Source organism: Lontra canadensis, unplaced genomic scaffold (assembly GCF_010015895.1).
Source record: "Lontra canadensis isolate GAN:19392208 unplaced genomic scaffold, GSC_riverotter_1.0 scaffold113, whole genome shotgun sequence".
NCBI lineage: Eukaryota > Metazoa > Chordata > Mammalia > Carnivora > Mustelidae > Lontra > Lontra canadensis.
The window spans coordinates 553,213-565,358 of record NW_022631107.1 but is presented as its reverse complement, the minus strand read 5'-3'; the positions used below and the strand labels follow the sequence as shown (position 1 = coordinate 565,358).

Genomic DNA, 12,146 nt, shown 5'->3' with positions numbered 1-12,146 from the left:
AATGTACTAGGCACTGATAAAATGTGACTCTAAAAACAAAATCTTCCATGATCCTTATAAATAAATGAAATTTATAACTCTTGTGTAAATACTGGCTATTCCAAACTGTATTTTTCAATGATTCAAATAAACCTTGGGACGCCTGGGTGGCTCAGCTAAGCAACTGCCTTCAGCTCAGATCATGATCCCAGGGTCCTAGGATGAAGTCCCACTTTGAGCTCCTTGCTCAGCAGGACGTCTGCTTCTCCCTCTGCCTGCCGCTCGCCCTGCTTGTGCACGTTGTCTCTGACAAATAAATAATAAAAACTTAAAAAAAAAAAAAAGACCTCTGAGTGTCTTATGTAACCCATATAGTATGTAAAACTTGTCCTACAACACTGACTATGTCCTCATGCTAGATGTTTTCATGAGAATGGAGAGAATCCATGAGAATAGACCTAAGAGTCACACCTTAGTTAGGAAAAAATGGCCTATATTCAAATTATAAAGCACTCTTACCTCATGTGAAGCACTTTGATGTTTTTCTAGAAAAAAAATCAATTATTGGTCCTGACTCCACTTTCACAACTTCACTAAATGGATCATGGGTTTATAAAAACACAGCTTTGGGGGCATTATCTTCTAACCTTAAGTGCCGTAACACATACTATTGGTCAATTTTTTTAAAAATAGGCTTTTTAAAGAGCAGTTTTGGGTTCAGAATAGCAAAGCTAAGTAAAAGGTACAGAAATCTTCCATATACCCTATCCCTCCAAATATGCACAGCCTTCCCTGTTGATCAAATCTTTAAAAGCAAAACATGTTCTTTCTGGAAAGAAATCAAGATATTATCTTAGAAAAAGTAATTTCCAAATTCCAACTACAATTTAAAGTACCACTGTTGTATGCATTTTCACTAATATGTTAGGAAATCAGTTAAATACTTACCATATAACATCCAATAAGGAAAGCAGCATTCGCTTGTTTTCTCTGATCAGAGCCAGTAAAATGAATAATTTTCTTCCTCATCATTGTGATGGACTACATAAAGATAAACAGGTGTTAGTATTTTCTCTTTAATTTCAAGTTTTCTATAAGTTCCTTTTGTGATGAAGACTAATTTCAAACCTTACAATGTATAGTCATTCACCTTAGCAAGATCTTTAAAATGATTAACTTTGATATCCCAAAATACCATGTACATTCCCATAAAAGACATGTTTTTAGATTAGGATGAAAGTACAGTTAAGGAGTAGGGAGGGACTTGAAGTATAAGCTCTGAAAGAATACACAAGATGCTGGCAAAGGCAGTAGGAGACTTTGCTTTCCTTCTCTTATTTTTGGTTCTAAATCAATTCCCAAAACGATTATAATTGAAAGGGTATATTAAAACAGGCAGAAATAATTCTGTTAGAAACCAAGATGATGAGTGGGATAAGAGGGTAGGGGGAGGGTAGAGCAGAGATAACAGAGCAAAAGTGGGCTCTTGGTGGTGTTAATGTTGTTCTTGATTTGATAACCAAGATGATTACCTACATATATTCAGTTTGTGAAAATTCATTGAACTGTGCCCTCAAGATCCGTATCTATTTCTGTACATACATTACACTTCAATAAAAAGTTAAATAGAAAGTGTATGGAATTTAAAAACCCAAAAAAAGCACATGATTATAGTTAGCACCTCCTCACCTGTATTTCACTAACACGAGCAGAAACAGATTCAGGTAAGCATAAGGGAAAGGATATATTCAGTTCAAAAGCACACATTTCTTGATTTCTGTGAGTCAATGGTGAACGTGTACATTATTTTCCTTTAGTTGTTTACAAAGAGTACGAGATCCAAGTTGATTAAAAAAAATAGTAATAAAACCAAAACCCAACCAGCCATAGAGGAACACAAGCACAAGACACTTTAATTCAAACTCTCAACACACTTTTGTCACTAATTGAATAGGCAGTAATGTTTCCATCAGGTTGGGTGGTCAACACCCTGAAAGAAGTTGTTTTGGTAAATGATAAAAAGTTAAAAGAAGAAAAAAGAAAAAAAAAGGAAGGATATGTCAATATATTCTTGGTTGAGTCAAAGGATAAAAGGTGGAGTACAGGAAAGGAAAAAAAAAAAAAGTCTTTCAAAATTAAAGCAAAGAAACACAAGGGGGGTGGCCTCAGGGAGGAAATTATTTTTAGTTTCCCAGCCCTGTATGAACAAAAGACCAGCCATTAGCAACTGGAAAAAAGAAGGAGGGTGTGGCCATAAATATACAAAACCATAAACATTTATATTCCTATTCAAGAGAAAAATAAAGTCCAGAGAGAAGAGTCTCCATCTCTACATAAACCTGTAGGGCAAACACATATAATACAAAAAAGAAAAGGCAATGCTACAACTTCCATTTTGCAAATTAGTAACTCCTTTGACAGGTGCTTCTAACATTTACAATGGGGAATTTTAGGTTTGAGGCTCAAGGAAAAAAAAATCTGCCTTACTCACTCATAAATTTGCAACACAATTTAATTTTTAACTGAAAATAAATTTTAGGCGCCTGGGTGGCTCAGTCGTTAAGCATCTGCCTGCAGCTCAGGTCATGATCCCAGAGTCCTGGGATCAAGTCCCACATGGGGCTCCCTGGTCAGCGGGAAGACTGCTTCTCCCTCTCCCACTCCCCCTGCTTGTGTTCCCTCCCTCACTGCCTTTCTGTCAAATAAATTAATAAAATCTTAAAAAAAAAAAAAGAAATTTTATTTCTTTCTATGTATTAGGATGATAAGTAATCAATTGGCTAAAGCTGTTTTTTAAGAAATACCTACCCTTAAATCCAGTATTTTCTACTTGAGAATTTACAGTGACTAATTTGGACTTGCTAAGCAGTACATAAACACTTTTTATTGATGTGACCATAACTTAGAAGTTTTTTTAAATAAAGGAATGGGGTCTGAGTTCAAAGTAACAGAAATACACTTTTGCAACTCTCATACACAGTCTTAAAAAGAGGCCCTTTAAGAGCCCCTGCTTTCCTTGCTCCTTAATGGTATATATAAAGGTGGGGATAAAGAATCACAAGGAGTACAAATATCATGGGAGATTAAAGATAGAATGGAAGTAGATGAGGCAATATTCTTTATAAAGTAATAAAGCACTCTGTCAAAGTAAAGGCAGAAAGAACAATAACCAAAGCAAGGGAAATTTCTCTTGTTAGGTTTCAGTTCCATTAGATCAGACAGCAAGAGGTCTCACTTTATTAACCAATTTCTACTTTGGCTTTTCAAGTATCTGAGCATTACCAATCCAAACCAGAACAAAATGACCCAATCAATCTTAAACCATTCAGTCAAAACTCTGAACAAGAAACATATATGCACTATGATTATATAAAACAAAAATCACATGTATGTCCCAAACAACACTGCAGTGAAAAATAACTTTTTTTTTTTTTTTAAATAAAAAAGAGAGGTAGGTTTTCCTTTCTTTTCCCTCCCCAGAATTGGGCTAACAATGATTACCTAAGTCAAATTTTAAGTAAAAAAGATTTTACCTTTAATTTCTTATTTATCTTGCAACAGTATCTGTAAACCATTGCCAAATTGAGTGGTCCAAAATCTGCGTAGAAGCTTTAAAAATGAAAAACAAAAACATACATATACATTCCAGATCCTCTAAATTTTAAAATGCCTTTTTGGAACTACAACATCTAACTACGACAAGAATGCATACACCAAATTGTTATCGGTTAACAATGTTAATTAATGATACTGCCGTACAAGTGGTAAACTAGTGGCATTCTGGTAAGGAATGCCTACTAAAAAATATAACAAGGGCTACAGTGCTTAAATCCAGCCTCAATAATATCTGAATAAAAAAGCCTTTTTTCCACACATTTTCCCACATTTTACTTATAACTATACTAGTTTAAATCTCATGTGTACTTTAAGCTGCTAGATTTCAAATATAACTTGTTAAATTTAGGAATGTTCCTTCATTTTGATATTTGCCCTAAAGGTCTACTTTATCACCAAGGGTTATACTACGCAGAAAAAAGTACTTGGCAATTATCAATCAACAGATTTGTAATTTCCCAAGGCTATTCTATTTACAAACATACCTTTAGATTCTTCAAAATAAAAAAAAGTTACTAACAATCGTTTAAAAAAGCAGTACTTACTTCTCATATTCAAGTTCATTATCTATGCTGAAATAATGTACATTTGATGAACTCTTTGGTCTGCTGTAGAGAATGGCAAAACAAAGGCGATCTGAAATGGAAAAATTGCAATGTTCCTTCCTTCAGGTTATTAATAAAAGTTTCACATATCATGATGCAACTCTTTTCAGATGAAGTCAAATTTTTATTTTTTTCATGCATGGTAAGGGTGCCAATGGGTATTTCAAAGTGTTCTGCTATTTTGGTGGGTAACAATAAATAAGCAACATTTTTAAAGGAGAAATTGTTAAAACCATAAATCTCAATAGCAATAAGTAATTTTTCACAGCAATATGGCTAGGTTTCTAGAAGAACCTCTCATTACAAAACTTTGGTTCCCCTGGGCTAAGAAATTTCAGCAAACAGCAGCATGCATTGGATAGGCAGATTACTTGCGCTCTGTTTCAGTAGGTTTTCAAGCCATCCTAAAAAATCATTTCAATAGGAAACTGTATTTTTTTAAGTAGAAGCTAAAGAATGCCGTCAAAATAGCTGCAAAATTAACGTTTACTTCTGTAGAACACAAACAACGAAACAAACCATAAGTTTATTCAACTATTCTTAGGGATCACTACTTTTGTGGTTATTTTTACAATTAGACAAATTACCATTATAACAGAAGCAATGAGAGGTTTCTCCAAGATGAGTGAGATGAACTTGTGTTGCATAAATGCAGTCAGGCTGCTGTGACGTTTAGCAAGAATGGTAAGGAGCAGTAATGCTCAGAGGCTCCACCCTTCCTCCCTTGTCTCACCCCCAAAAAAGTTGCCTAAAAATCCACGGTGAAGCAGTCACCTGCAATACCTACTAGTGGTACTAAATAGTACTAATAGAATACTTATTTACACTCAGATTGTAGCAAAATCAAGTACAGCCTTCAAAATAGTTAAAAAAAAAAAAACAAACAAACGCCAGCTGGCATCTGTTCACCAAATGGTAATTTAAACAATTTTTGTCTGCAGTTCAACTCGCACAATTGCCGTGTTAGTTTCCTTGCAAACTCCTCAACTGAAATGTCTTGTAACCACAAACACTCAAACAGATGGCGGAGCTGATTCCTCGCTAACCACAAATGACCCCTGATCCCTGTGCACAGAGTGACCTAGGATTCTGCTCCCGTGGGTGAGTAGGGGTAAGTAACTCCTCTGCCAGCCAGGGGTGGAAGGACACCAGGTTCCCAACTGCACACATCTGTGCGGATTCACCCCAAAGCAAGACCACGCCTGGGGACGAGGAGTCCCGGGAGGCCACCCACGCCCGTGAGACAGCATCGGCCGGGCGGCGAAGTTGAAGGGCGGCTCTTGGCCGGCAATAGGCGCCTCCTCACCTCCCCCGGCACGGCCTGACACCCCCTAAATACTGCTGCCACAGCAGCTTCCAGGACAGGCAAGCCCCGCGCCACCCCACTCACCTTTGATCACCTCCACCACCAGAGGGGTCCCTGCGCCCTCCCGGCTCATGACTCCAAAGCATCTAGAAGGCGGGGCGGAGGGGAGGACCGGGTGGCTAGGGAACAACCAGCCGCTGAGAGAGGAGGCACCGCGACCACACCCCCAAAGTTTAAAAAAACAGAAAGTTTAAAGAGCCGCGCCCAAGGGCAGGGCACAGCGACGCCCCTCGGTCACCCTCCACAGGGCAGACGCGGGCCAGCCAACCCCGGAAGTTCAAAACTTCTCAAACTTCCCCAAACGGAGCAGCGAGGGAGTGGGACGCAGACCAGCCCCAGCTGCTCTGGCTGAGCCCCTGCCCGGTATTCTGCAGCTCCAGGCCAGGCAGGCCCCGCAGCAATCAGGCACTTGAAGTCGGGACCTGCAGCAATGCGCGGGAGAGGCGGATGACAGCCTCGTAAAACAAGCAGCTCCAAAAGCCATTAAAAGGACTTGTTAGAAGAGACAGGCTCGGTGGGGATCAGCCAAGCGACGCGAGGGCCCTCCCACAGCCGCGCACTCAGCTGCTCTCGCCGCCGCCGCTAGGGGGCGCTCTGGCCAGAGAGGGACAGTCCCGGTAGGGGAGGCGGGGTGGTGGGCCGGGACTCCGTCCTGTCCTCGGTCAGGTTGGGTCCAGACCGCTGGATGCCGGGCTTGCGCCAGTGCTGGCATCTCATCTAAAATGGGCTTTCCAAAAACGGTTCCGGATTTAAAGGTAAGCCTAAAAGCTCAGGCCAGGCGTTTCTTTAAAGGCCTTAGATTTCGCCTCAGGAAAGCACTGGGATGGTTGGAAAATATTCGGACACAATACAAATATGAAGCATCAATACAATATGAAGCATCCATTTAAAGTATTTTCTAAATCTGTTTAACTGTGTTAGTCTCAAGTGAAAAAAAATTAAGATACAGTGTGAGTATGGTCCAGATTTTGTTATATATATTGGTGCTGGAGCCGTGGCTGGTTTTCGTTTCCCCCTGTTCTTTTTCCAAATTTCCTACAGAAAAAGTATTGTTTTATCCATGAGAAAATTTGCAATGACTCTACCTTACAGAGAAAAGCAATACAGTAACAACTCTTTCCCCTAAATTACTTATAGTCTCAATACAAACATACACATTATATTACAGTATATACATCTTTGCCTCAAAAGTAAGCCTGCATACCTCCTAACCTTATTCTAAAATTTCTGGAGGGATCAAAGGCTTTAAATGTAAAAAAAAACACAATGAATTATTTCTGTACTCTCCGACTAGGCCTTTTTAAATGAAACAAAATCTAAAAGCCATAAGAGAATTAACTACTAAATTGACACACATTTTTAAAATGGTCTTCATGTCAAATAAACATAGTCAAGAGATAAACTGGAAAAATATTTTTAAAATTCATCTCATCTTGATGCTGAACTTCAACACACAAACTGAAACTACAAGGTACTATTTTGCCTTCTGACTGGCAAAAATCAAAAGAGTTTGATAAGGCATCCTATTGGTGAGTCTGTGGTGAAACAGGCACTTTCACATTTTCTATGGATAGGAATATAAACTGGGACAACCTCCTTGAAAGGCAAGGAAGGGTAATTTGGCAAAATGTTCAAGACTGTAAACTGGCAAGACTGCCAAGACAGGGGGCATCTGGGTGGCTCAGATGGTTAAGCAGTGACCTTCAGCTCAGGTCATGATCCCAGGGTCCCAGGTTGGAGCCTTACATGGGAGTCCCTGCTCAGTGGGGAGTCTGCTTCTCCATCTACCTCTCCTTTCCCCACCCTTCTTGTACGTCTCTCTCAGTCAAATAAATAAAATCTTAAAAAAAAAAAAAGATTGCCAAGATAGGCTCCTATTTAAATACTACCATAGTGTATGTAAAGTATATATACACATTCGTATGACTGTACATGAAATCTTGCATAGCAAATATCCAGAAGGATATACAAGAAACTGGTAGTAGTGGATATCTTACAGAGGGAACCTGGGTGTTCAGAAACACAGAAGGGTAAGTGAGATTTATGCCTTTCTAAAAACTTTCAAATTCTGTACCATATATTACCTGCTCAAAATTAAGAAGCTTTGAAAAATGAACTTGCAAGCTAACAGTGTTTTTCCAAAGCTGACTCTTCATCAAGATACAAAACATGGTAAGCACAGTACAAGGCAACCTGGAAAATGTTCTTTGTGCACATTTAAAGAAGAGAACTAGTTAGTAACTTCTTTTGATTTCTACCTACATATATCTTGAAATCCAGTTTCTTTTAACAAACCCAAATAAACTGGGTATACCTAGAAGGAAGTGGGAAGAGATGTTTATTATTACAGGGAAGATAAAAAGAATCACTGGTTTTTGATGTCCAATTATCCTTATAGAATATATTCTCAATATTCTATTGTTAGAATATTGCAATAACCTGTAACAGAGACTAGAGTGCTAAGATGAGAGCTATTTATTAGAAACCTGGAGCTAGAAACAGGGGTCTTTACAAAGTTGTGCTTAAAGGTTCATGATTAAAATTATAAACCTACTGTAAACCCACATATCTTTCACTTAATGGTTCTGTTGTCAGAAACAGAAAACCAAAGTTTTAAAGTAATAAATCTTCTTGCCTATATATGCCTGTCATATAATGTTGCCTCTCTTTCTTCTCTGGATAACATGATAATAGTAGAAGGAAATAAAATCTCACCATTTTAAAATGCTAACAAAAACATTCAACATCCTCATGCCAAAGTTGTTTGTTTTGACTTGGCTTTTTGGCCTCCAATTTGCTAATTCTTCCTTTAATAACTATGTTAAATAAATGAAAAACATTCTCCTGCATAACAACTGTAGATATTTGGGGATAATTAATCAAAAAGAGGGCTATGATCTAAACCAAGTGAGAAATATATGTAGGAGTCAGGTGGCACTGATAAAACAGTATATACCACTTTTTAAAAGAAAATTTTAAAAACTCTACTTGGACATAATAGACACACTGGACTTTCTATTATTTCTCTTTGCCCCTGGAACTGAACTGACTTCACAGATCCTGGCAGAGCAGCTAGACACATAAGCAGCTTCCCTACAGTATAAGGGATCTCACCACAAGACAAGCAGAAAGGAAGATTCTTATACCTGTGGAACAAAAGAGAACAGGTAAAAAAAAAATAAATAAACCAGTCTCCACCTGAGAGAGAGGGCAACAGACATCAAGCTCTCATCTGTATTAGTCATGCATCTTTGAAGGGAAGAAATGACCAAGGGGAGCAAAGGAAGAATGTTAACGAAAGTACGGATTTAAAAAAAAGAAAACCATGACAGCAAAAAATTACTGAGAATGTAGTGCCAGGTACTGTATTAATATAAGCTCATTACAACCTATGAGGTAGATACTACTACTGCTACCATCAGTATTTTTCAGGAAATGAAACCTAACCTTAAAGAGGCAAAGTGACTAACCAAACAAGGTCCCAAAACCTGTGGTAAAGTAGCAGAATTAGAACAGGACACTAGATTGAAGCCTGAGATTTCTAAAATCCCTGCCTCAGAGACTTGCCCTAATATAAAGCATGAATAATTAAAACAGTATGATTTTAGAACAGCAAAAGATAAATATGGACCTAGGCATATATGAAAACTTGGTAAATGAGGAAAATGATACTTCAAGTCAGTCACAAATAAGAGGCAAATATCAACATGTATAAAAAGAGAGTGAGATTCCCATCCTACCTATTATTTAGAAAAAAAATACCAGATTACATAATTTTTAAAAAGATGTCATATAACTATTAAAATATACTGAATAGTTTTATAATTTAAATGGGGAATTTTGGGGGTGCCTGGGTGGCTCAGTTGGCTAAGCATCGGTCTTCGGCTCAGGTCATGATCCCAAGGGTCCTGGCTATCTCTCTCTCTCTGTCAAATAAATAAATAAATATTTTTTTTAAAATGGTGAATTTTCAAGCATGACACAAAACTCAGGTCATACAGGAAAAAAACAGAGACTTAGGGGAAAATATATAAAAAAGAGTTAATCATCACAACAGATAAAAAGTACCTACAAAGCAACCTAATAGAAAATAAAACTCTACGAAGGCTATAAATAGCCAATTCAGAAAAGTATACAAACAGTCAATGGCATATGAAAAGAACACCTTCCCAGTGGCTGGCTCATCATTAAAACAAAACAAAACAAAACAAAACAAAAAACTAAAATCATGAACAGATTACAGAAGAAAGCCACATGATTATCTCATTAAATACAGAAAAAGGAATCATTAAAACCAAGTCAGTTCCAATTAAATCTTTGTATAATGAGCCTAAAGGAGAACATCCTTAACCTGATAAAGTGTATCTTCCAAATACCTCTACCAAATATTATACTTCATGCTTTAATTTGTAAGCCTCTCCCTGAAATAAAAAAAAAAAACAAGACAACAACTCCTATCATTATAATAACTGGAAGTTCTAGATAATGCCAAAGAAAAAGAAACAAGAGAGAAGAATTGGAAAGGAGCCAACTGTCCTTATTTACAGACAATCATTATTTTCCTAAAAAATACAAGAGACTCTGTAGGCAAACTATTAAATAACCTACTAAACTTCTACAAAGTTTCTAGATATAGATGGTTAACATACAAAACCCAAGAGTTTTTTGGGGCGCCTGGGTGGCTCAGTGGGTTAAGCCTCTGCCTTCGGCTCAGGTCATGATCTAAGAATGCTGGGATCGAGCCCCACATCGGGCTCTTTGCTCAGCAGGGAGCCTGCTTCCCCCTTTCTCTCTGCCTGCCTCTCTGCCTACTTGTGATCTCTCTCTGTCAAATAAATAAATAAAATCTTTTTTAAAAAATGCCTATGAAAATTGCAAACAGTCCAACAGAAAATGGAGTCAAATATAAAAAGGCAAGTCAGAAAACTAAATACAAATGACAAAAAAAACCATGTGAGATGTTTAACGTAATTATTCAAAAAATAAAAATTATAAAACTAATCCTGTTTCACACCATCAAATCGGAAAAATATTTTAAATACTGGTATCAGGGTGCCTGGGTGGCTCCAGGTTAAGCCTCTGTCTTTGGCTCAGGTCATGATCTCAGAGTCCTGGAATCGAGTCCCATATCGGGCTCTCAGCTCAGCAGGGAGCCTGCTTCCCTATCTCTCTCTGCCTGCCTCTCTGCCTACTTGTGATCTCTCTCTGTCAAAAGAACAAATAAAATCTATAAAAAAAAATTATTTATTATATTATTTATAATATAATTTTTAATAAATAAATAAGTATTATATTATTTATTTATTATAAATAAATAAATGCTGGTACCAATCAGGGAAAGGTTGTGGGAAGTTGCTACTTTTATACAAATAAGGCATTCTGGAGGGCAGTCTGGCAGTGTCTGTTATGCACATATTCCTTGACCCAGCCGGTCCCCCTTCTTGAGGTCTACCTCAGAGAAATGCTAGCATATAAGCACTAAGAAGCATTTGTGAAGATGTTTACTAATGCATTGTCTGCAGTAAAACTAAATGGAAATAACAATTGCTATCAAAGCGGAATAATTACACAAACTAAAATTAAGTCATACTGTGATGTAAAATTAATGAGGCAGAGCACTATGAAATCTCGCAAGTACTACAAAGATAAATTTTAAAAAAATCTAGACAAACAACAGATATATGTAAAAACAGTGAAACAAAGCAGTATCTCTATAAGCAAATTTATACATATAAAAACAGAAAAGCAACTGGGATACCCAACCAAACAGTTCATTTACAGAAAAGGAACTGGAATTGGGGGGCGGGGAAAGAAATAGTTATTTTATAGTTATTACTTATGTCTTTAAGAACATTTAATAGTAAGTCATTTTTACTTAGTTTATACGTTATTTAAAATATAGTCTTCTGAGGAGTAAGGAAGGGATTGGGGGGGAGGGGGTTCTCATCATCTTTCCAGATCATCTCCCTCTCAACCTGGGTGGCCTAATTCCCTGTAAGTACCCAAACAACAGCAATTTTCAGTCAGGACAAGATCTACTGTCCCAGGACCAACATCAGTTTAAATAAAACATTAGTAACTAGCCTAGCACTCTTAACTGGAAGAATGAGTTAGTAACGCCTGCCAGCTGCCTTTCACCATCCTTCTTTATCTTAGTCTATCCTTCATCCCTAGGCTAGAGATTCAAAACTGTTTGACTCTCAGAGCACTTTATGGGGAGATACTAAGGGGTGGCAAAGATAAGACAGCTCTATCAAGCTCTTTGGCCCTTCTCTTTAAAACAGAGGCTCTGAAATTTAAATCACTGGGGGGCTGGGGTGGGGAGTGGGTGGGGGAATCTCTCCAGCCCTCTGTCTCACATGCTCTCTGGCTATGTAACAAAAAGCAAAATTAATAGTTCTAGACTCTTGTTTTCTTTGTCTTTGAATCTTGTAAAGTTACTCTTATCTGAGACTTCTAATATATATTTACTAAATTTATCAGAAGGTAGAGTGCATTATACAGATGAAATCTTTTGTTTTATATAATGGCACTGGGTTATTGTTAAATTTGCTTTCAAACTGCATAGACAAGTTCAAAAT

At 37.5% G+C, this 12,146-nt stretch overlaps 1 protein-coding gene across 17 annotated transcripts in view; it reads right to left on the bottom strand.

Moving 5' to 3' along the window:
• The window catches only part of CDC14B (cell division cycle 14B), an 89,388-nt gene that overhangs the window by 43,731 nt on the left and 33,511 nt on the right, over positions 1–12,146 (bottom strand). For 14 of the 17 annotated variants that reach the window (XM_032840525.1, XM_032840526.1, XM_032840535.1 and 11 more), the window contains 3 exons: positions 4,140–4,230; positions 3,513–3,588; positions 928–1,020 (listed from right to left, as the gene is read on the bottom strand). In XM_032840525.1, coding sequence (XP_032696416.1) covers positions 928–1,020; positions 3,513–3,588; positions 4,140–4,230 — 260 coding nt within the window. Of the gene's footprint in view, positions 1–927; positions 1,021–3,512; positions 3,589–4,139; positions 4,231–5,589; positions 5,825–12,146 lie in introns of those variants that run through there. The other 3 variants (XM_032840527.1, XM_032840543.1, XM_032840541.1) reach the window with 3 other exon arrangements.